This window comes from Marmota flaviventris, chromosome 4 (genome assembly GCF_047511675.1).
Source record: "Marmota flaviventris isolate mMarFla1 chromosome 4, mMarFla1.hap1, whole genome shotgun sequence".
Lineage (NCBI taxonomy): Eukaryota > Metazoa > Chordata > Mammalia > Rodentia > Sciuridae > Marmota > Marmota flaviventris.
Window position 1 is genome coordinate 136,165,554 of NC_092501.1, and position 20,745 is coordinate 136,186,298.

General features: G+C 37.1%; 1 protein-coding gene and 1 pseudogene across 2 annotated transcripts in view; both read left to right on the plus strand.

Annotated features, from left to right (window-relative positions):
* The window catches only part of Dclk1 (doublecortin like kinase 1), a 320,710-nt gene that overhangs the window by 13,216 nt on the left and 286,749 nt on the right, over positions 1-20,745 (plus strand). For both annotated transcript variants that reach the window (XM_034636480.2, XM_034636488.2), the window contains exon 3: positions 8,288-8,634. In XM_034636480.2, the coding sequence (XP_034492371.1) occupies positions 8,288-8,634 (347 nt within the window). The remainder of the gene's footprint in view (positions 1-8,287; positions 8,635-20,745) is intronic.
* LOC114087255 (DNA repair protein RAD51 homolog 3 pseudogene) overlaps positions 17,763-20,745 on the plus strand; it is a 36,369-nt pseudogene continuing 33,386 nt past the window's right edge.

The window sequence follows — 20,745 nt, forward strand, 5'->3', positions numbered from 1 at the left end:
CCTTTACTGTCTATATGACCGATGGCAAGCTACCCAGGTCATTGTGCCTCAGTGGGCTCCATGATAAGAGGCATCTCAGTACTTAGCTGATGAGGCTGTGGTTGAGGATTACAGATGAAATGTAATGGGTTAGAACATGATCTGTTACATGCAGACATTCAAATAACCGTTTCCACCACTAGCTTCTCCATGCTCATCCTCTCATTTTACAGACATACAAGTCTCACAATCTAAACAATTCTTGCCTTGATCTTGCTGACCTCTCAAACCAAAAGATCTTCTACAATTTAAAAAAATCTGCATTTTTCTATCTCTATTTCCTCAGCTTTCAATTCTGTTTCAACCACTCCACTAGGATCATTACACTTGTTGAGAGCCACAGTTTAGTCAGAATGACGCCTGGCATTTTTGCCAGAGGGAATGGTTGAAAGGTGACCCTGCTCTGGGATTATGGCGGCTGGGGGATTAGGGTGGATCCTGCTGGGAATAGGATGGCTCCAGGATTAGGGCGGATCCTGCTGGGATTGGGGCAGATCCTGCTGCCTCAGGCGCCTGCTACTTTGGAGTTCCCATTGAGTTCTTGCGCGGGGTTCTGAGAGAATTGGCGCGTGGAGCCCGGTGGAGGCAGTGTGTTCCCGGGAAGTGTGTGTAGAGTGCCCGGGAGAGTTCGGGAATAAACAGTTGCTGTTTGAACCTACAAGGCTTTGTGGCTGCTCGGTTATTTGTGCCAGCCAGACTGCGGTATACACTATAATATATCTATTTTACATCCCAAGCCTCTGGAATGGTGGAGCCATTGGAGTCCACCCAGCCCAGCATGATAGTTGCAAGTTGATATGGTTTGGATAGGAGGTATCCTCCCAAAGCTCCGGTTAATCAGGAATAGAAATAAAATGATTAGATTATGAGATCTGTAGCTGGATAGGTCCATCCTGGTTTGAATGGACTGACTGGATGGTAACCATAGGCAGGAATAGAGGAGATGGGTCCCTGGGTGCATGCCCTGGAAGGGTTCATCTTCCCTGTAGCAAAGCCCCCACACCCCCACTCCCACACTTACATGCCACTTTCTCACCGTGAGCTGAGCAGTTTTCTTCCTCTGGATCCTTCTACCATGATGTGTTGCCTCGTGTTGGGTTCATAGCAGTGGAGTTGGCTGTCTTTAAATATTGTTCTTACCCTGGATTTCAACTTTTTCCAATGGGGTATGGGCATTTTCCCTGAGCATTTTCTTCCATTCCCCTGGTTATAGCTGCCACATCCATCTCTTTTCCAAACTCCAGAATTGTATTATTTACTGTTTGCTTGAAATCTTCAAATGGCTGTAAGTACTCAAATTTAGTATAAATCTGATGGTGAGGATTACAGGTGAAATTACAGTCAAATTAATTTGCATCCTGACCACTTAATCCAAACCTATTCACCTTCTTATTTCACCCACTGTGGTGTATGGAAAGTAGACCAAAAGAGAAGGTTCAGTGTCATCATTGATGCACATTCTCTTGGGGCTCCACATCTAACCGATTTGCCAATTCTATTGATTGTACCTGCTATTATAGTGTATTAGTTATCATATGGCCAGTTTGGGTTTGTTTGTTTCAAGATATGATCTCCCTATGTTGAATCCTGAACACAAGTGATCCTCCTGCCTCAGTCTTCTGCATAGCTGGGACTGCAGATGCAATGCCACCAGCCTGGAATACTGCTGGTACCATCCACTGCTCTCCATCCCTAGAGTATATATGCAAAGTTCAGTTCTTCAGCTCCTCTCCTTGTCTATTATAAAGATGGTATCTTGACTTCTATCCCCTATAGTCCACCTTTGGCCTTTCCTTACACTGTAGCCCATGTGTCCTATAAACACCCCAGGCTGATCATACATAGAAACTATAGTGACTACTGCAGGCTTATCTAACTTGCTGGTTTAAGGAAATAATTTTATTTTATTTTCTGAGGAAAAAATATGACTATGTCTTTACTATATTGTGAAATAGAGCATATAATAATAATAATAATAATAATAATTATTATTATTATTATTTATGTGAATTGCTCTCCTCTCTCTTTTCTACCAATGGAAATCATATCCTTGTTTCCAAGGTGGGTGTGAATTCCATCTCCTCTTTGACAGTATGGTGGGAAGTGGAAAGTGACTTCCTTCTCTGAATTAGGATTGCCCATACCACTTATTTAGCACTTAGCACTTGCTGCCTTGTGATGGAATCCTTTCATATACATGTATTGCTTTCTGAGTTCTTGAGGACAGGCTTGTGGTTTAGGTTTCTTTCACTACCCAGAGTGGCTAATTCTTGTATTACTACTGACAATTTAGAAGATTGTTAATGCTGTGGATACTTGTTTCAATTCTGTTATTTTCTGTTCTGTCATTTTCTTAGGAGAAATTCTTAGCAATGAGATTATGGGTTGGAGATACCAATATTTTCATGGCCCCAAATACATTTTGTCATGTTGTTTCCAAAAGGATTCTTATTAATTTAATGTTTCTGCTTATTTATTATATCTACTTTGTTTTTGTTTTTGTCCTTTGCCATATATTTTAGAACCTTGTATTTTTGTAAATTATAATAAGCTTTGCAATTATATTAAGCCATTGATGTATTATAGGTCCCCAGTCTTTTTATCCCTTTTTAATTTTAGTCTCTCTACTTTTCAAATGTATTTGTTTTAAATTTCAAAACAAAATGTATGTCATATTTTCTTTTCCTTCATGGTGTTTTTCTGGTGAATTTTCTGATCTGATTTTGAGAAGTTGACATTTTCCCACAGGTCTGACATAGTATTCACATTTATTTTCTGTAAGTTTATTTTTATATACCATTATATTATGAAAAACTTCTGTGGAAGAATAACCCATAAGTGCCTTTGGGGAATCTTTTTCCTTGCCTTTTATAGCACCATGAAAATCATTTCCTTAAACTGTTGCCTTCCAGGTAGATAGGAAATGTTGCTGTGCATATCTGACTTGGCTCATAAAATGTCGTGTCCAGAAGGCAGGCAATGATATTTTATTCTGTAAATAATTCTTCATGTAATTAAACTCAGTTTACTTTCAAAAGTTTCAATATCTGAGTTCTAAATTTTGCTATAACTCATAAAGTGAAATTTAATTGCCAGAGTTTTCAATAAGAAAATTTATATTCTAGGAAAATGAAATATATTGCGGATATCTCTCATTTAAGATACTTTTTAACATGCCACATTTTAGACTTAAAAGTATTTTAGAGGCACCACCTTTAGTAATATGAAGGATGGGAGGGAATTAGATCATTTTCAGCTGATGCCAAGTAATGTCAGAACTAGAATTTGTGAGTCACAGCTCCTAATCATTGAAACTCCAGCATTAAGGGGAAATGGGACAAACTTCTAGAATCCCCCAATATGGAGTCTTGTGAAGGATTTTCTTCATAGCTACTGTTCCCTGGATCAACCAGGGAACTAGTACCTCATTACCAAAAATTTTCAATGGTGCCTAGAGAACTTATTTAAAATGGAAATATTATAGTTTAAAAATTGGAGCTAGAGCTGGGGTTGTGGCTCAGTGATAGAGCACTTGCCTAGTATGCCTAGTATGTGTGAGGTTCTGGGTTTGATTCTCAGCACCGCATAGAAATAAATCAAATTAAGTTGTTGATGGCAACAACTAAAAAGATATTTTTTAAAAAATGGGAGCTAATGGTAAGGTTAGAATTAACTTTGTAAGCTTTTTATAATGAACTTTATTAGAGAAAATTTATTCCCCTCCTTTGAAAAATAATGGTAAATAGAATAACTTTAACATTCATAGGTGATTAAAAAAAACAAAACCATGGATGTTTCGCTGTCTTAAATATAATCTGTTTATAAAAATATTTTCCTTGAACTTCCTGAAAATTTTTAAATTTCTCAGAGAAGAAATCACTGTTTTTTAAATTGATATTTTAGAGGGTATTGGATGGATGCAAACATAAATTCATGTTTTGTTTCCTTACCTTTTGTAGTTATCATTTTCTTTCTCTATCTCCTTGCATAAAAGCAAATATTAACTTTTGGCCTTTGTAAATGCTACCAAAATTTTGGCAGATGCTGTATCTGCTGTTCTTATCATATGTTGGGGTGGCTTAGACACCCAGAGTATTATATTTCAAGTGGGGGATCCATCTTATCATAGATTTTTTTTTTTTTTTTTGCTTGAACAAACTAAAATGGAACCAGCCGTATTCCAGGCTGGTGGCATTGCATCTGCGGACCCAGCTATGCAGAAGACTGAGGCAGGAGGATCACTTGTGTTCAGGATTCAAGGTCAACCTGATCAACACAGGGAGATCATATCTTAAAACAAACAAACCCAAACTGGCCATATGATAACCAATCAGTTTTGTAATTTCCAGTAACACCACTGAACAGATTTTTATAATATTTCGTTTAAACGATCTAAGAGCTTTGCAATCTTGCCATCCTTGTTTAACTTCACCTATAGAAAGTATTGGAAGACTATTAAAGCAAATTTTGGGCTATTTTGATCAAATACACCTTGGTTTTATAGATACATTCACTTTTATTTTATTATTGCGGTAGAAGTTATGCCAAGAATTTGGGGTGGCTTAGTGTATATAAGAGGGAATGTGATACAGTAATCATGTCTTATTTTATTTTATAATTTTGGAATAGCTCTTATGCATACCTCATGTTGAGACTTGAATGTAACCTATAAATAATTCTCTAGACAGGGTTATAATTTATCTTTTAACTCTTTGTCTCACTAAGAGATTAAACACTGGATATCCAGAGCTGTTTGACTAAACCAAGACTATATATATTCTTCCCATTCAGAATAATCATATTTGTTAATTTATAATTACATGTATATTAGCATATTATATTTATCACTCTGTATCTGTGGGTTCCACATCCATGAAAATATGGATTTAAAATGTTTTTTTTAAATTGCATATATACTAAAGAAATACAGACTTTTGATTCTTATTATTATTCCCTAAACAATACAGTTTAACAACTATACCTATATAGCATTTACATTGTAATAGGTATTACAAGTCATCTAGAGATAACTTAAAATGTATGCTTAGGTTCTATGCAAGTAACAGGAGTATAAAATGGTATAGACTTTGAGTATCCTCAGGGGATCCTGGAACAAATTTCTTATAGCTATTGAGGGATGAAGTGTTTTTTATTTTTTTTTTTGGTGGTGGTGGTGGTGGGGCTGTGGATTGAACCCAGCGGCACTTAACCACTGAGCCATATCCCCAACCCTTTTTTAAATATTTTATTTAGAGACAGGTCTTGCTAAGGTGCTTAAGGCCTTGCTAAGTTGCTGAGGCTGGCTTGAACTCAGGATCCTCCTGCCTCAGCTGCCTGAGTCACTGGGATTACAGGTGTGACATCTCACCCAGCTTGAAAAGCTCATTTAAAAAATAAAATCAGGAAACACAATCAACTTTAACTTAACTGAGTTAAGGTAGAGACCACATCTTCAGTGGTAGAGAGAGGTTCAAAATTACTGTTAAGGTAAAAGTAAAAATGTGGAGCCAAATAGTTTTGTTGTAAATTTATTTGCACAGTCAATGAACACTATCCATGCTAGCTTTTCCTGAAATTCTGAAAAGTGGAGCAAACTCTAGATGACTGAGCACCATGTGGTGTCTGATCTTGGATTTGATGGCAGCTCCTCCTCCTCCTTTAGCCCATCATCATCCTTTATTGGAGCCTCACATCCTTCTCCATGATTCCCACCCTAGTGGGCAATGAAGGCAGGGGAACTCACAGTTACAGCACAGATTAATATCTATTTATTTTATTTTTTGTTGCTTGAGTCCAATCTACATGCATCATAGTGGTTCTGAAGACGTTCAGTGTACTTTATCTAAGATTATGTAAAAAAATGTGTTTTTCCCCCAACAAGTCCATTCAATATTGTTACACTCTTAAAATTCCACCCTCTTCTAACTCAACTGTTTTTCTAAAGTTAAAAGTTTTCTTTGTTGAGATGCCAACCCCTCTGTGCTTTTAGCAATCACCTTAGTGTGCAAAACTTACAAATAACCATACAATTGCACATCTTCAGTTAGCACAGAACTGTGACAACTGCTGGCTTATCCAGGATGCTATGGGCTCTGTACTTTTGGGGAGGAATATTAGGGACATTCTCATTGAGGTGGGTCCAATGTGATATCCACTGGTAACCATGTTTAAGAAGAATTAGTAACTAATAACATAAGACCTGCTTATGATTTTTAGTAATTTAGTTTTTACTTTTCCTTTCAAGCTTATGCACAATTAGGGTAATGCCACTTCAAGTCATTCTCACTTGCAATGTGTAGTTGAAGTCACTTTTTTTTTTAAATTTTTTATTGTTGGTTGTTCAAAACATTACAAATTTCTTGACATATCATATTCCACACTTTGATTCAAGTGGGTTATGAACTCCCACCTTCACCCCATACACAGATTGCAGAATCACATCAGTTACACATCCATTGATTTACATATTGCCATACTAGTGTCTGTTGTGCTCCGCTGCCTTTCCCATCCTCCACCCTCCCCCCTCCCCACCTCTCCCCTCCCCTCCCCTTAGTTGAAGTCACTTTGATCTCTACTTTAATTTTTTTTTTCCCCAATGCTAGGGATTGAACCTAGGGCCTTGTATAAGATAGCAAGTGCTCTACCCCTGATCTATATCCCCATTCCCTCTACTATCTAATTTGCCCTTCATAAAAACCCAGTGAGGTTTTATTTTACAGACAAACTACCACTCAGACATCTAGGGACTTGTCCATGGTCACATGCTTGGAGAGGCCAAGTCTTGAACTAAAATTTCTGATTACCTCTTTCCCACTGATCATGGTAACCATATACTCGAGAAAGTCAATTCATGTTTGATGTAAAAAGGTTTAGAAAATATTTACCCTACACACTGTAGCTTCCTGATCCTCTTCCAACGAGCATTAAAAAATGCCACTGTTGTAGCACTCTCATATATATTTTTGCTATCTACTTAAATCCTGATGAAAACATAGTTAGGACAAGTGATGCTCTGCCAGGGATTGGGGGTTAGTTAACTTATACTGTTATGTGCAATTTCTGGTGATGCATAAGGTATATGTAATACATTAGAATGAAGTATTTTTTAAAAAAATTTCAAAATAAATGTATAATATGTAGCTATCCTTTCTTAATTTTGAAACACTGGTTCTGTTATTTTTATGTGGATCCTTAATTCTGTGGCCCTGCATGCTTGCACCATTAATTTAAAAATAGACCAAGGATTTAGATAAAAGTAAATGGGTTGTGTTAGATGAGGTCTAGGTCACTTTACTTGCAATTATGTAGGCTTTTTAAGCATTTTTCCTGGTTATAAAGACATTAACACATAAAAAATCCATTATAAAATCTTCAATTGCAAAATGCTTTTACCTAACTTTATGAAATCTGTATTTAGAACAGCCATTATATAACTTTCATCTTTTTGGTACATGTGTTAGTTTCTTTTGTGTGTTATCCACATCCTAACAGCCTGAGTATTTTCATTTAAAGATTCTGTGTTAGAGTCATTGTATTTCTTTTAAATTAAAAAAAATGTTAAAGAGTCATTTTAAATACAAATTTAACTATTTTTATTATAGAGTCAGTTTAGGAAGCTACAGTGTGTAGGGTAAATATTTTCTAAACCTTTTTACACCAAATATGAATTGACTTTCTAGTGTATATGGTTACCATGATCAGCAGTGAATAGATAGATGGCTGAAAAGGAAGGGGAATTATTTTGTATTTTGCTTATGGAATTTTACTTGGCGATGGAATGTTTAGCATATACTTCAATACATTTATAAATTCATAACTATTTTAAGAAGATGTGTTTGATTCACTTTCAGATTTTAAATTATCTCAGGTAGCATGAGACCTCTGATTTTGAAATTTTCTACACATTTTTTACCCCTAAGTCCCCCAAAATATTTTCTATTTTGAGTTCAATTTCATACCTCTCTAGGCTGATTCAAGCAAAACAATATTTCTGTCACTAATTCCAAGACAAAGAAAAGGAGGAATACTTTTTGTTTTTCCAAGATTCCAATCTGTTGCTGAGAGAACCAGATGAGAAGTCAGAAATCTTTCTTTTTCATTCCGTATTAATCACTCCAGTATTGTATGAAAAGTTGCAGCTTTTTTTCTTTTTTGACGATAAGTGGAAAAAGAGAAACCAAAGACAAAATAGGAAAAAAAGAAATAAGTTTAGCTTAGTGTCGATTAAATCTATTTCTTTCTTTCTTAGGAGAGAGTTATGTGTGCGGCTCAATAGAGCCCTTCAAGAAACTGGAGTATACCAAGAATGTGAACCCCAACTGGTCAGTGAATGTCAAGACCACCTCAGCTTCCCGGGCAGTGTCTTCACTGGCTACTGCCAAAGGCAGCCCTTCAGAGGTGCGTGAGAATAAGGATTTCATTCGGCCTAAGCTGGTCACCATCATCAGGAGTGGAGTGAAGCCGCGGAAAGCTGTCAGGATTCTGCTGAACAAGAAGACAGCTCATTCCTTTGAGCAGGTCCTCACTGACATAACCGACGCCATCAAGCTGGACTCCGGAGTGGTGAAACGCCTGTACACTTTGGATGGCAAACAGGTAAGGGTGGGTCTGGGTAGGACTCTGACTTCACAGGGACCAACCAGGGAGTTGGGGGTGTGTGTGCCACACCATGGGGAGCCAAAGCATGCATTTTGCTCAAGTCACAGAGACCTGGGTCATTTACCCAGCAAGCATGCGCTTGTTGATCTCAAGCTGGACCAAGGTTTGTGCTGGGAAGAATTAATCATGGATACAAAGTACAGAATAAAATCTGTCTTTGAAGAGTCAATGGTTATTCGCGCTTTCTACTTTTTCAGTATCATTTGCTTTGCATAATGATGCTTTTCAGTCATGTGTTTTCAATTTTGCCCTAAGTCGTAGAGCCTCAGGCATGTACGATGTGGAGGTAAATGATGTAAGTAATATCTTATGATTCTGTGTTTCAGGAATGTTCACTGAGACTTATTTAAATATTATAGATTTTACAATATAAGTCTCAGGTATGACATATCATCATCTTGTTGGCTTTAGGGTGCACATATCTAGAATATTATGTATCTTGTATTAAAAATATAATTTCACAATTAAAATGAAAGGGAGGTTTCTTTAGCTGTGAAATACACATCTATCCACATGGATGAATGGCATTTTTTTTTTTTGTGGTGTTGGGGACTGCACCCAGGGCCTTGTATATGCAAGGCCAGCACTCTACCAACTGAGCTACTTCCCCAGCCCCTGATGAGTGGGAATTTTAAGGTGAGATGAACAGAAAGGAGGTATTAGCTTTCAGGGTCTTGTGAGACTTTTGTAAAGATTTGACAGAACCCATGGTGAACTGATTAAAAAAAGAAACACTGATCAAATGTACAATGTGATTTCTAGTCTTTCATAGTTTAACAGTGTCTTGTTTAAGATGATCATTTTTAACATTTCTATCTTTGCTTGAAGTTTATTTTTTTAATGTGACTATCAAAATGCCTTTTTTAATTATGAGGGATAATTTGAATGATTTGTATATGGAGTTCATCTTAAAATCAAAACTGGATTCGTAAATTAAGAGATTGATCTTTTTAAATAGAAGACTCATGCAAGTTCTTGAAGGCTAACACATTTAAGCTTAATGAATTAGAATAGATGCTAATACTACGAAGAGTGTTAGTCATGAAAGAATTATTCCCCTAGGGATCCATTTAAATGCTCAAACTCATACAAATTCATTAGGAATGAAGGAATATGTGCCAGTTGTTTATTTATATTGACCAATCTTCTGCTTGTCTCATAACACTTGCATGTGGATAAGGATTTCTAGTGTTAAGATTCTGTCTTGTAGATCTAAGAAGCTACAGCCTGAATGTCATCAATATATCAGTGACTACAAAGTCCACTGCTGGTCCGTGAATTAAAGTAGCAATAAGATGGCAAACTGCATATTAAGATATTTGAGCCTCTGGTTCCCTTTCTGAGGATTTATTCCACCATTCTGAAGTTTTGCATTTCCGTGTATTTTCTCAAGATGAAAATGTATCTGTTTTCATCAAAAGTAAAATTTAGAATGAAGAATACATTTTGTTGAGACTTTCTCCTCCTCCTCCCATTTCAGAATTTTCGGGATTCCAAATTGCTATTGTAGTGAGTCTAAAAATCAGCTTTCACTTCTCTAGCTAGTCTTTACATGAACTGATCAGTTAATATGTTTATCAGAAGAATAAACTCCTAGAGTATATACTGTGTGTTCTCAATTGTTCCCTTATGTTCTGAATGCATCTAATGTCAATATTTTATAGTGGTATGTTTGCTGTGCTGTATGTGTAAATAATTGGGTGTAATGGGAAAGAATCCTACGTTTGATGTCAACAGACCAGGATTCAAATCTTGGCTCATCCACAGATTATTTATGGTTTTTTTTTTTTTGATATAAGTAACTTAGCCTCATTATGCTTACCAACAAAACATGGATAAAACCATCACTGCTGTTTTATAAAGTGCTTATGAGATCAACTGTGATAATACATGTGAAATCAGTTTTGTACTATCGTGACTATAATAGCTTTATTAAGCATCATTCTGAGTGCTTTGCATGTATTAACACATTTAATCCTTATAGCAACTGGATTATTATTCCCATTTATCAGATGAGGATACAAAGGCACAGAACTTATTAAAAACATGTCCAAGACTACACATAAATGGTGAAGGTAGAATTTGAACCAGTCTTACTCCAGTTCTTGGAAAACACTGGATTGCCACAGAGATGTTTAAGCAGCACACAAAGGTACTGAGGAAATAAATACATACGTACACACACACACATAAATAAATAAATATACATATAAATAAATATATATATATATTTCCTTTTTGTACCAGAGATTGAACCCAGAGACAATTAATCACTGAGCCATATCCCCAGTCCTTTTTAATTTTTTTTTTTTTTGAGTCAGGGTCTTGGCTAAGTTGCTTAGGGCCTCATTAAATTGCTGAGGCTGGGTTTGAACTTGTGATTCTCCTCCTCAGCTTCCTGAGCTGCTGGGATTACAGGTGTGTGCCACCATGCCTGGTGAGATTTTAAGGGCACCATGTTAGACAGTGTTCTGACACTTTAACAAGAAACCCGAGATACTTGACCTACAAAGAGAAAAACATTTATTTTGGCTTACAGTTTCAGAGGTTTTAGTCTGTGATTGGTTGATTCCAATGCTTTGGGCTTGTGGAAAGAAAGCACATCATGGCAGTGGCACATGGTGAGTAGCAGTCATTCACCTCAGGGCAGGGAGTAAAAGAGCGTGAGGAAGGGCCAGGGGTCCCACAGTGACCTTCAACGGCAGCGCTCAGTGACCTAAAGACCTCCCATTAGGTTCCATCCCTTAAGCATTCTGCCACCTTCCAATAGTGCCAACCTGGGGAACAGATCTTTAAGACATGGACCTTTGGGGGACCTTCAGAATCCAAACTACAGCAGGAGTAATTTGTCCAAGGAATATTATTTGACTCTTTTCTGATCATATAAGTATGTATATAATGTTATTTTCCCTGGAGTCATTCTGCTGGCTGTTGTACTTGATTGTTCATTTTTTATCAAGCATACAGTTTGCTGTTGTGGCCTTTCTTCTATTATAGCATGCTCTTTTCATAGCAGGAGTAGTAAAAACAGCTGCAGAGGGATTGGCTGATAAAGTAGAATGAACATAAAGACTTTTTGCTTGGGTTCACAGTGAGAACAGAAATGCTTCCCATGGACCCCAGGACTCTTTAGAATTGTTTCAGTTCAAAAGAGAAATCTGTCCAATAAGCAGTAAGTTAGAGTAGAATTAACATCCCTGGCAAAGACTGGGGCTTGATGAGCCTCGGAGAATAAGCCGTTTTCCTCAAAGCTTTCCTGTGGAATGATGGGCTGCCTAGTGGGATGGCATCTTACTCTATCCATGGTGGCACTGGGGTCCACAAGCTGCCAATAGGACATCATCATTTTATGGGGTCAGGGGGTACTGGGGATTGAACTCAGGGGCACTTGGACCACTGAGCCACATCCCCAGCCCTATTTTGTATTTTATTTAGAGACAGGGTTTCACTGAGTTGCTTAGTGCCTCGCTTTTGCTGAGTCTGGCTTTGAACTTGCCATACCCCTGCCTCAGTTTCCTGAGCAGCTGGGATTACAGGCAGGACATCATCTTGTCCTGCCTTTTTTTTTTTAATAGCTTAACTGAGTCCTTGTATCAAACTCATAAACAATGTGGAAACTCCAACACTGAATAAGCTAATTAAGGCATCTTTTTTTTTTGTATTGAGAAAATAGAATTACTTGAACAATTAATAGCTTGAGCCAGATGTGGTGGTGCACACCTGTAATCCTAACTACCCAAAAGGTTGAGGCAGGAGGGCTTCAAGTTCCAGGCCAGTCTATGCAACTTAGCAAGACTCAGTCTCACATTCCACTATGGTCATGTATGAAATAAATAAATAAATAAATAAATAAAATTTAAATAAATAAATGAATAAATAAAAGGATGGGCTGTACCTCAGTGATACAGTGCCCCTGGGGTTCAATCTCCAGTACTATGGGGGGGGGGGGATAAACAGAATAACTTAATTACTTTAGGTCAGTGGGTGGTGAGGATCGTATGGAAACAGAAATAGTTTTTCCCATTGCCTTCAGGCAGCCAGCAGTTGTATCCACGGTATAGATACTGCTGATGCTGAGATTTTTAACAATGGAACCATAAAAGCCTGTGCCTACTGTTTAATACGTTACCCAGAGGAGATGTGCCCTGAAGGGCATAGAACACATGATGCCCTCCCTCATTCCTACCAGCTCTTGGCCTCCTTGCTTATTGCCTCTTGGGTTTGCATGAAGCCCTAACCCAGGAGTTCATCTTACAGAACTTTTTTGAGATTTTTAAAGCTGACCTAAAGGAAATCAACATATTGGAAATGCTGCATCAAATTGGATTTTGCAGAAGCTTTAAGATGACAGAATGTGCTGACTACAGAGTAGCCTATTTGTGAGCAAGTCTTTTCTAATGATTTCAATTCTATTCTTCATTCAGGGACACTGAAGTAAGAGGTTTGCTATAACCTTTCCCCTTCTTCGCAGTGTATATGAGTCTGCTCAACATGTAATCAGGCTCTTGGTTGGCATGGCTGGGAGTCCAAGGAAATACTTACAGTGCCTTGTTTTCAGTCATGCATTATTTATCTGGTCTTGATTAAAACCCCTACACACACTCACACACACACACACACACACACACTAAGAAAAAGGGCATTTGCTAGTTCAGGGTTAAAATCATGTCCCCTTTCTCCATATCAGAGGGGATTTGTGGAGTCTGAGCCTGAGAGTCTCTTTTCTTGCCATCACGTGTGTCAGGATGTTGGGGCTTTGCTCTGTATTATTCACTCACCCTGCCAAGTGGCTGCTCCCAGAGGTCATTTGGAGTGTGACTATTTTTTAAGTGATTAAAATAAGCCCCCAAAGTACAAGATTTGCTGCAAAGATACCCTTGCATATCTCCTGAATCCTTTTATGGAAAAGCAAATCTGGCTGTCTGGAACTGCTAAATCTGCTAAATCTGTGATTATTGAGTCCTTCCTTAGAAACATAAAGAACAGCAAGTCTTAGAACTGTGAATGCCTAAGCAGGGAATTTATATGGTAAAGATCAAAGATAAGGTACTGCCCAGTGATCCCTCCTTCCCTCTGGAATGAAGTAATGCTAAATTAGATTGTTCTTTAAGTAGACAATACAACATATCCCATCTTATTTACCGTTTGACCCTAAAAATCTAGACAACATTGCAGCATACTTAGGTAGTAGTGGGGGTAAAAGTCAGGGATATTATATTTTTAATCACATAGACATTTCATGTAGGTCATGCACTTTGTAAATTCCACCGTTGCTATCATGTTCACATGAGCAAACAGTTAGTGTTTTCCTAATATGGAAAATTCTAGAACTCACTCAACTGAAGTATAGTCTTTCTAGGGTTTTGGTTACCCAAGGTTAGTCATCATCAGATAATATAAAATGGAAAATTCCACATTTTAATAGGGGTGGGGAGCACACTTACACAACTTTCATTGCAGTATCATTGTTATGTTTATTCTATTTATCATTAATTATTGTTAATTTCTTACTGTGCCTAATTTATAAATTAAACTTTATCTTAAGTGTGTATAGAGAAACAAAAAACATAGTATATATAGAACTCTACATAGTATATGTAGAACATATATAGTATATGTGAGTGCCTGCAATTCCAGGCATCCACTGGGAACCTTGAAACATGTCCCCCACAGATAATTGAGGACTGCTGTACTCGCAAACTGATTTAGATGGTAAACTGAGAACAGATGTGATAGCTTCATGTTAAGGAAATCAGTGAGTGTCCATAAATTAATCACTTATGTCTTCTCTTTATCTTTTGATTGTTGAATCCCTATTACCTATTCCAAACATAAACACCAAAAGATGCTGTAAATGAATCATAATTACAGCCATTCATTTTAGGTCATTAGAATTTGAGTTTGTTGGAATTCAGGAAAAAAGTAATGACAATAGGAATTTATGAATCAGATAACACAAAATGATCTCTTTTGTGTTTTAATGTATTATTTAATATATTATGCAAATAATTTGATGCACATGAGTTTAGAGAATTTTGGCTATGTCTTCTTACAATTTAAATAAGCATAAACATTGCTACCACATCTAACCTTGGCTATAACAGTTGATGAACATAGAAAATATGAAAACCAAAAGTTTCTAAATAAAAAGTAAGGAATTTTAGGATGTGATTGGAATTGTTTGGACCAGAAAAGGAGATTATTTTTCTTGTAGCTGTCAGTGATAGTGACATTTTTCCTTTTCTAAAAATAGAGCTTTTTTTCTATGACAGCTCAAACTTCTTGTAAGCACATGTAAACCTTTTATTCTTTTTATAAAAGTTTTACCATTATGAGTTGATACATTACCTGTGTTATAAAAGTGAATGTAACACATTTTAGTTTTGTTTATAGTTGGTATAAATAAAACTTGATATCAGCAATTTAGTTTATATTTTAAAATGTCAAATTAAAAATTTCTACAAAAACTCAGAGCACATGTTAAATCATCCTCATGATTTACTAGAGTTGGGAGTCGATGGAAATATCTTAATTGATTTCAAAAAAGAGGGAGTTCAAAAATAACTATGATAGATACTTCCTTTAGAGAATTAAAACGTTCAGAATAGAATATGCTAATAGATTGCATATCTTTGGTGCAATCTTTTGATATTCAGGATTAAATGTGTCACATTTAATCTGCCACATGTGTCCTTATGTAGATATTAATTCCTCCAAATGTGAAAGAGTCAAATTGTTTTCTTCCAGTCCTAATTCCTCTGACAGTGTCGTCAGTTATGGGTGCTTGTAGGGATGTGTATTTTGAGGCTTTGGTTAGTTTTAGCAAAAGTCAGTTTTCTATAACATGAATTCTGAGTTCAGAAGTTATGTTCCCCGAATTCCTCCTGGTAATATGTTGAGGATACTTGGAGCATTTTTTATGATGGCTTTGGGATTGCCTCCTAGTGACTTCTGCTACTTTTGCAAAGGCTAGCAGCCATGACTTGGCCTTTGATGCATGTTAATAAAATGGAAAGAAATAAGACTTTAAAATCAGCTGGGCCTAGGCTTCAGTTTTAGTCTGAAAAATCTAGTTTGAGATTCCTCATTCAGGCCTGGAAAATTGAGTTTGCTTCCCAACCTGCAGGCATTTAAGTCTTGAATATTCTCTAAGGGCCCATGTGTTAGATGCTTGGCATCTGTTGGAAATTGGCACTATTGGAAACTTTAAGAGGTGGGGCCTAGTGAGAGGACTTTAGGTCATTGGGTGTGTGCTTTGAAATGATTCTGATTGTGGGACTCTGGCTCCTCCTCCTCCTCCTCCTCTTCCTCCTCCTCCTCTTCCTCCTCCTTTTTTTTCACTTCCCAGACATGAGGTGAGTTGTTTTGCTCTGCCACAGGCTCCCCACCATGATTTGCTGCCTTATCTAAGTCCCAAAAGCAACAGGGCTCACCGATCATTAACTGAACAAAATCTTCAAAACTGTGAGCCAAGATAAAACTTTTCTCTTTATAAGTTGATTGCTTCAGGTATTTGTTATAGTAACAGAAAAATGACTAATACACTAGCTTACTGATAAAGCTTAAAAATTCTGTACATTGAGTTTACTTATAATGAGGAAATTTGCTTATTATGCACATGTTAAATTATCCTCATGATTTACTAGAGTTTGGAGTCCATGCTATAATTTAAGCATAGATATTTATGGTAACATGATACAGAGGAAAATGCTAGTTTCATAGACTGATAGACTTGAGTTTAAATCTGTCCTCTGCATAAGACACACTATCCTCCTACTGGGAAGAGTTAACTCTGAATAATAATCTGTAGTTGCATCTTCTGTATAATGGCAATAAGAATAATAATGCTTGCTTTATAAATTGTCATGGGATTAAATTAAGTAATACATGTGACAAACTTAGCATTGTGGTTAGTTTCTAATTATTGGTGACCTGAAAAGCTAAGGGTTCTTTTGTTTTGGGGAAAAAAAAAAACTTATTTTAAATGTGTCGTGGAAACTCATTATTTAAAAATCTCTTAATAATGGGCTAATCATATCTTCCTTTGTATATGTGTGTTTCACTTGAAAACACTTCAAGTTGTAATAACAACAGCATGAAATTTGGAATGAGACAGTATATGAGACCAAGACTTTACTCATGAATGTATGAGCCTTGGCTAGTAAAATAAATTCACTATTTTTCCTTTTCTTTAAAATAAAAATAATAATGCATTCCTTATAATATTGGTGTGATAATTAGTTGATAAAGTCTGTCTAGGCCCTAGATTGATACATGGTGGGTCCTCTATAAATGTTAGTTCTTCTCTCTTCTGCTTTCGTATTCCAGGCTTTCTTCAAAGTACACAGGGATGGGGATGTAGCTCAGTGTAGAACCTCGCCCAGCATGTTCAGGATCCTGGGTTCAATCCCCAGCATCAGAAAAAATATACACTTGTAGTTATGAAACCTCATGAATATGGAATTGGCCATTGTGCTTTGTTTCCATTGTAACTGAACTATGATAACCAGACTAATAATGATGGTGTTTTAATCATCCCATTGATTGCCAGTCAGTTGTGAATGCAACCCAGATATTATTTTCTTCACTTCTTTAATTGTGCAAGTCATTCCTTAAGGGTATGGGAACCCATTCCAGCAATGGGTTTGTTGAATACCTTCTCTGAGCTTGGCACTGAGCTAGTTGCTGCTTGTATCTACACTGAAGGTCATTACGTTGGTGATTCAGTATAATTTTACTGAATCACCAATACAACTCTACCAAGCAAGAAACTACCCATTTCTCAAGCTTCAATTCAAAGATGGCCTTGTCTATGAAATATTTCTTTACTTCCCCTTGCAGAATTGACAGCTCCCTGTCTTGGGGTCCATTACTGTCCAACGTACAGAGCCCCACAACTCTTCACTATACCAACCAGTTGTCATGCCTGTTTTCACCTTCAGATTTTATAGAATAAAGCCAGGAAGGTGTCCTGCTGACTTCTGAATCTCCAGATCCTGACCTGGTAAATGCTTGTTCAATTAATGATTAGACAACCACACGAGTGGACTATTGACTGGTTAGCCATGGGCTACCCTCCTTACATTAGCACATTACCTCCAGTATTTGGCAAAGTACATGTAGGTGATGGTCAGGTAGGAGCTGACTTGCTCACCCTGGGCTGTGTTGGTGTGTAACTGTGAATGAAGCTAGTGTAACCCCAGATGGTAAAATGATCATCATGGCAGTTGTTCTCTAGGTTGGACTCCTGCTTCATGAAAGACTCTCTCATCTGTCCGTTTTGGAACATTTTGACTATTGAGAGCATTTTTATCCTGTGGGGGGAACAATAGCTATTCTGTTAGAAAAATCTTACCATCTGAGTCAGATGAATTGATCCTGACATCCAGTGAATAAAGAGAAGAATTGATCGATACATTCCGTGGATTTAAAAATTGGTGCTGGGCCAATAAGTGATTTTCATGAAAAGCATCTGCCCAATTATTGCAGAGACACTAACCTACAGGATTTAAGGGAGTTCGTGATGGCAGAATACAATATGTTGCAGCAGATTTTTATGATTAGTTTAAATCCTTGAAACTAAATTAAATGAAAGATGGCAGTTCCAGAAATTAAATGGAACTTAAAAAATCCAATATTAAATCTGAATTATGTTGTAAACAACATCACCCAGAAACAAAAGGACAGATGGGAGATTTAATTTTTAATTGGCTTTTTTTCATTGTAAGATTAATATGCAGTCAATAAAGGATTTTTAAGCAAATGGGAAAATATTAAGATAAATAAAAATTACCCATAGTCTCATTGACAAGGTGGCTCTCGTTCATAATTTGGTCCATTTATGTTGCCTTTTTCTTTTTAACAGCAGTTCAGATATTATTTTGTGTAAAGTTTGGTTTCTTGCTGGTAACTTCACATGGAAATGTGCATATTTGTGTGGGAAATGTATTAAGTCATCCTTTCTCTAACTTTGTTCTTTCATTGACTCGTGTAAGATCCCCTGAAGCCAATCACCCTGTGTACTTTCTTCTCTTGAGACTCATCTGTAGAATTTCTCCTGTCTGTGAGATGAATGAGTGTGAAGACAGATTTCCAAACTCAGAACGAGAAACAAATGGATGTAAAGTGCTTATTCTTGAGAAGTCATTCAGTGTTCACTTGATCCCTGACTTACCACGGTTTGACCCATGGTTTTGTTTTTACTTTACAATGATGTAAAAGCAATATGCATTCAAGAGAAACTATACTTTGAATTTCAAATTTGAATAATCTCTGAGATTAGCCAGATACAGAGTCTGATACTCTCTGGCAATGCTGGGCAGTGGCAGGGCCTCAGCTGCCATTCAGCCATGTGATCATGAGAAGAAACAACCAAGACTCCACTGTGTACTGTGCTGCTAAGCTAGAGTGTGTGTGGTAGGTTAGGTGGGTCCCATGCATTTTCAACTCATGGTATTTCCAGTTTAATGCTGGGTTAGCAAATGTAACCCTCTAGGAAGTTGAGGAGTATCTGAAATTAGATACTCTTTTTCCCTCTTCTTAGAAGACCATAAACTAAATGTACTTTGGCATGTAGTATGATAAAATTGCATTTTATGTCTTCTAGAAAGAAAATAACTTAAGGTAAGCACTATTTTTTTTACATAGACATATTTCTTTATTTATTTGTTTATTTATTGTTATTATTATTTTTTGTAGTGCCGAGGGTGGAATACGGGGCCACATTGCATCCAGGCAAGCACTCTGTCACTAAGTTAGCTATGTTATCAATCCTTAGACATTTACTTCTGATGCTTTTTCAGAGTAGTAGTATGGGATCTAATAACTAGTTACACAACAGAGATAAATTGTGAAGAATCCTGTTATGTACTCGGAATATTCTCATCCCTGTTCTTAGAATCCTTTCTAAAAAGATTGGTCAGGGAACATCAGCAGTCATACCTCCAGGGATGTGTGGAAATGCAGACTGTCATATTCCACTCAGATTCACTGAATTAAAGAGTGCATTTCAACAAGATTCTCAGGTAATCTATATTCATATTTAAAGTTTGAGATGGATGGCTCAGAAAACCAAATAGTATGAATGGAACATCAGACTCCACTTAAGATGGTAAGTCTGGCTGTTGCACGGTAGATGGAATTAAACATTAATTTTAGCTGATTTAGCAATTTCATCAGCATCCTCTCGATACCAGTGTTAACCTCAGGTGGCAAGATACGATTGCCAGCAACAGTGTTCTGGAAAGCAGCCAGTCCATTAGTATGAAATGTGTTCTTACTGCAATCTAGCCTCAGTGGAGGATGGATGGCTTCCTGTATGGAGAATAAATGGAGGTTAAGAGATGCAGGAAAGGATGAGCACACACTTGGGTATGTTGATCCTGAGCAAGAGATTAATGTACTCAGTTCCCACAAGGTCCATATGTGTGCTGTTAAGATATTTTCTGCATGCTCCCTGCCATGTGCTGCACAAATTGAGTATTTTCCTCATGCTTCTAGAAATCTTCTGCAGAAGTGAGTGGAAGTCATTAAAACTGTTCATGGGATCTGTTATTAGATCTTCAGCTGTTGGCAGGTATAATCCCTGTGCTTGAGAAAACCCTCAGAATGGAAGATGCCCAGAAAAACATAGGGTCATGTTAAATAAATGCAGGAAATGGAGGGGTAACTTTTGAAGATAATTTCTTGTCAACATCCCTAGGGAGTTAGTGACCAAGAATCTTATGTATCACAGACTTGACAGTTGAGAACAACAATGGATGTGGTAAACTGGTGTGAAGTAACTGCCTAGAAATCAGAATTCTGTTTCCTTAAGACAGTCTGGGAGGTTAAAAGACTTAGAAAGAGTCACTTATTTAATTGAGCTGACAATTGGCGGTGGTGGCTGCACACCATTTAGGTAGACAGGGTTTTGCAAACAACCATACAATGCCTAGTGACCCCATCCATGGGAACTTTTTTGAATGAGAAAAGTCAACTGTATCGCTGGAGTTATAGATCCAACTTGGAGTAAAAATATTAAGCGCTAGCAGTAGTAAGTGGGATCTC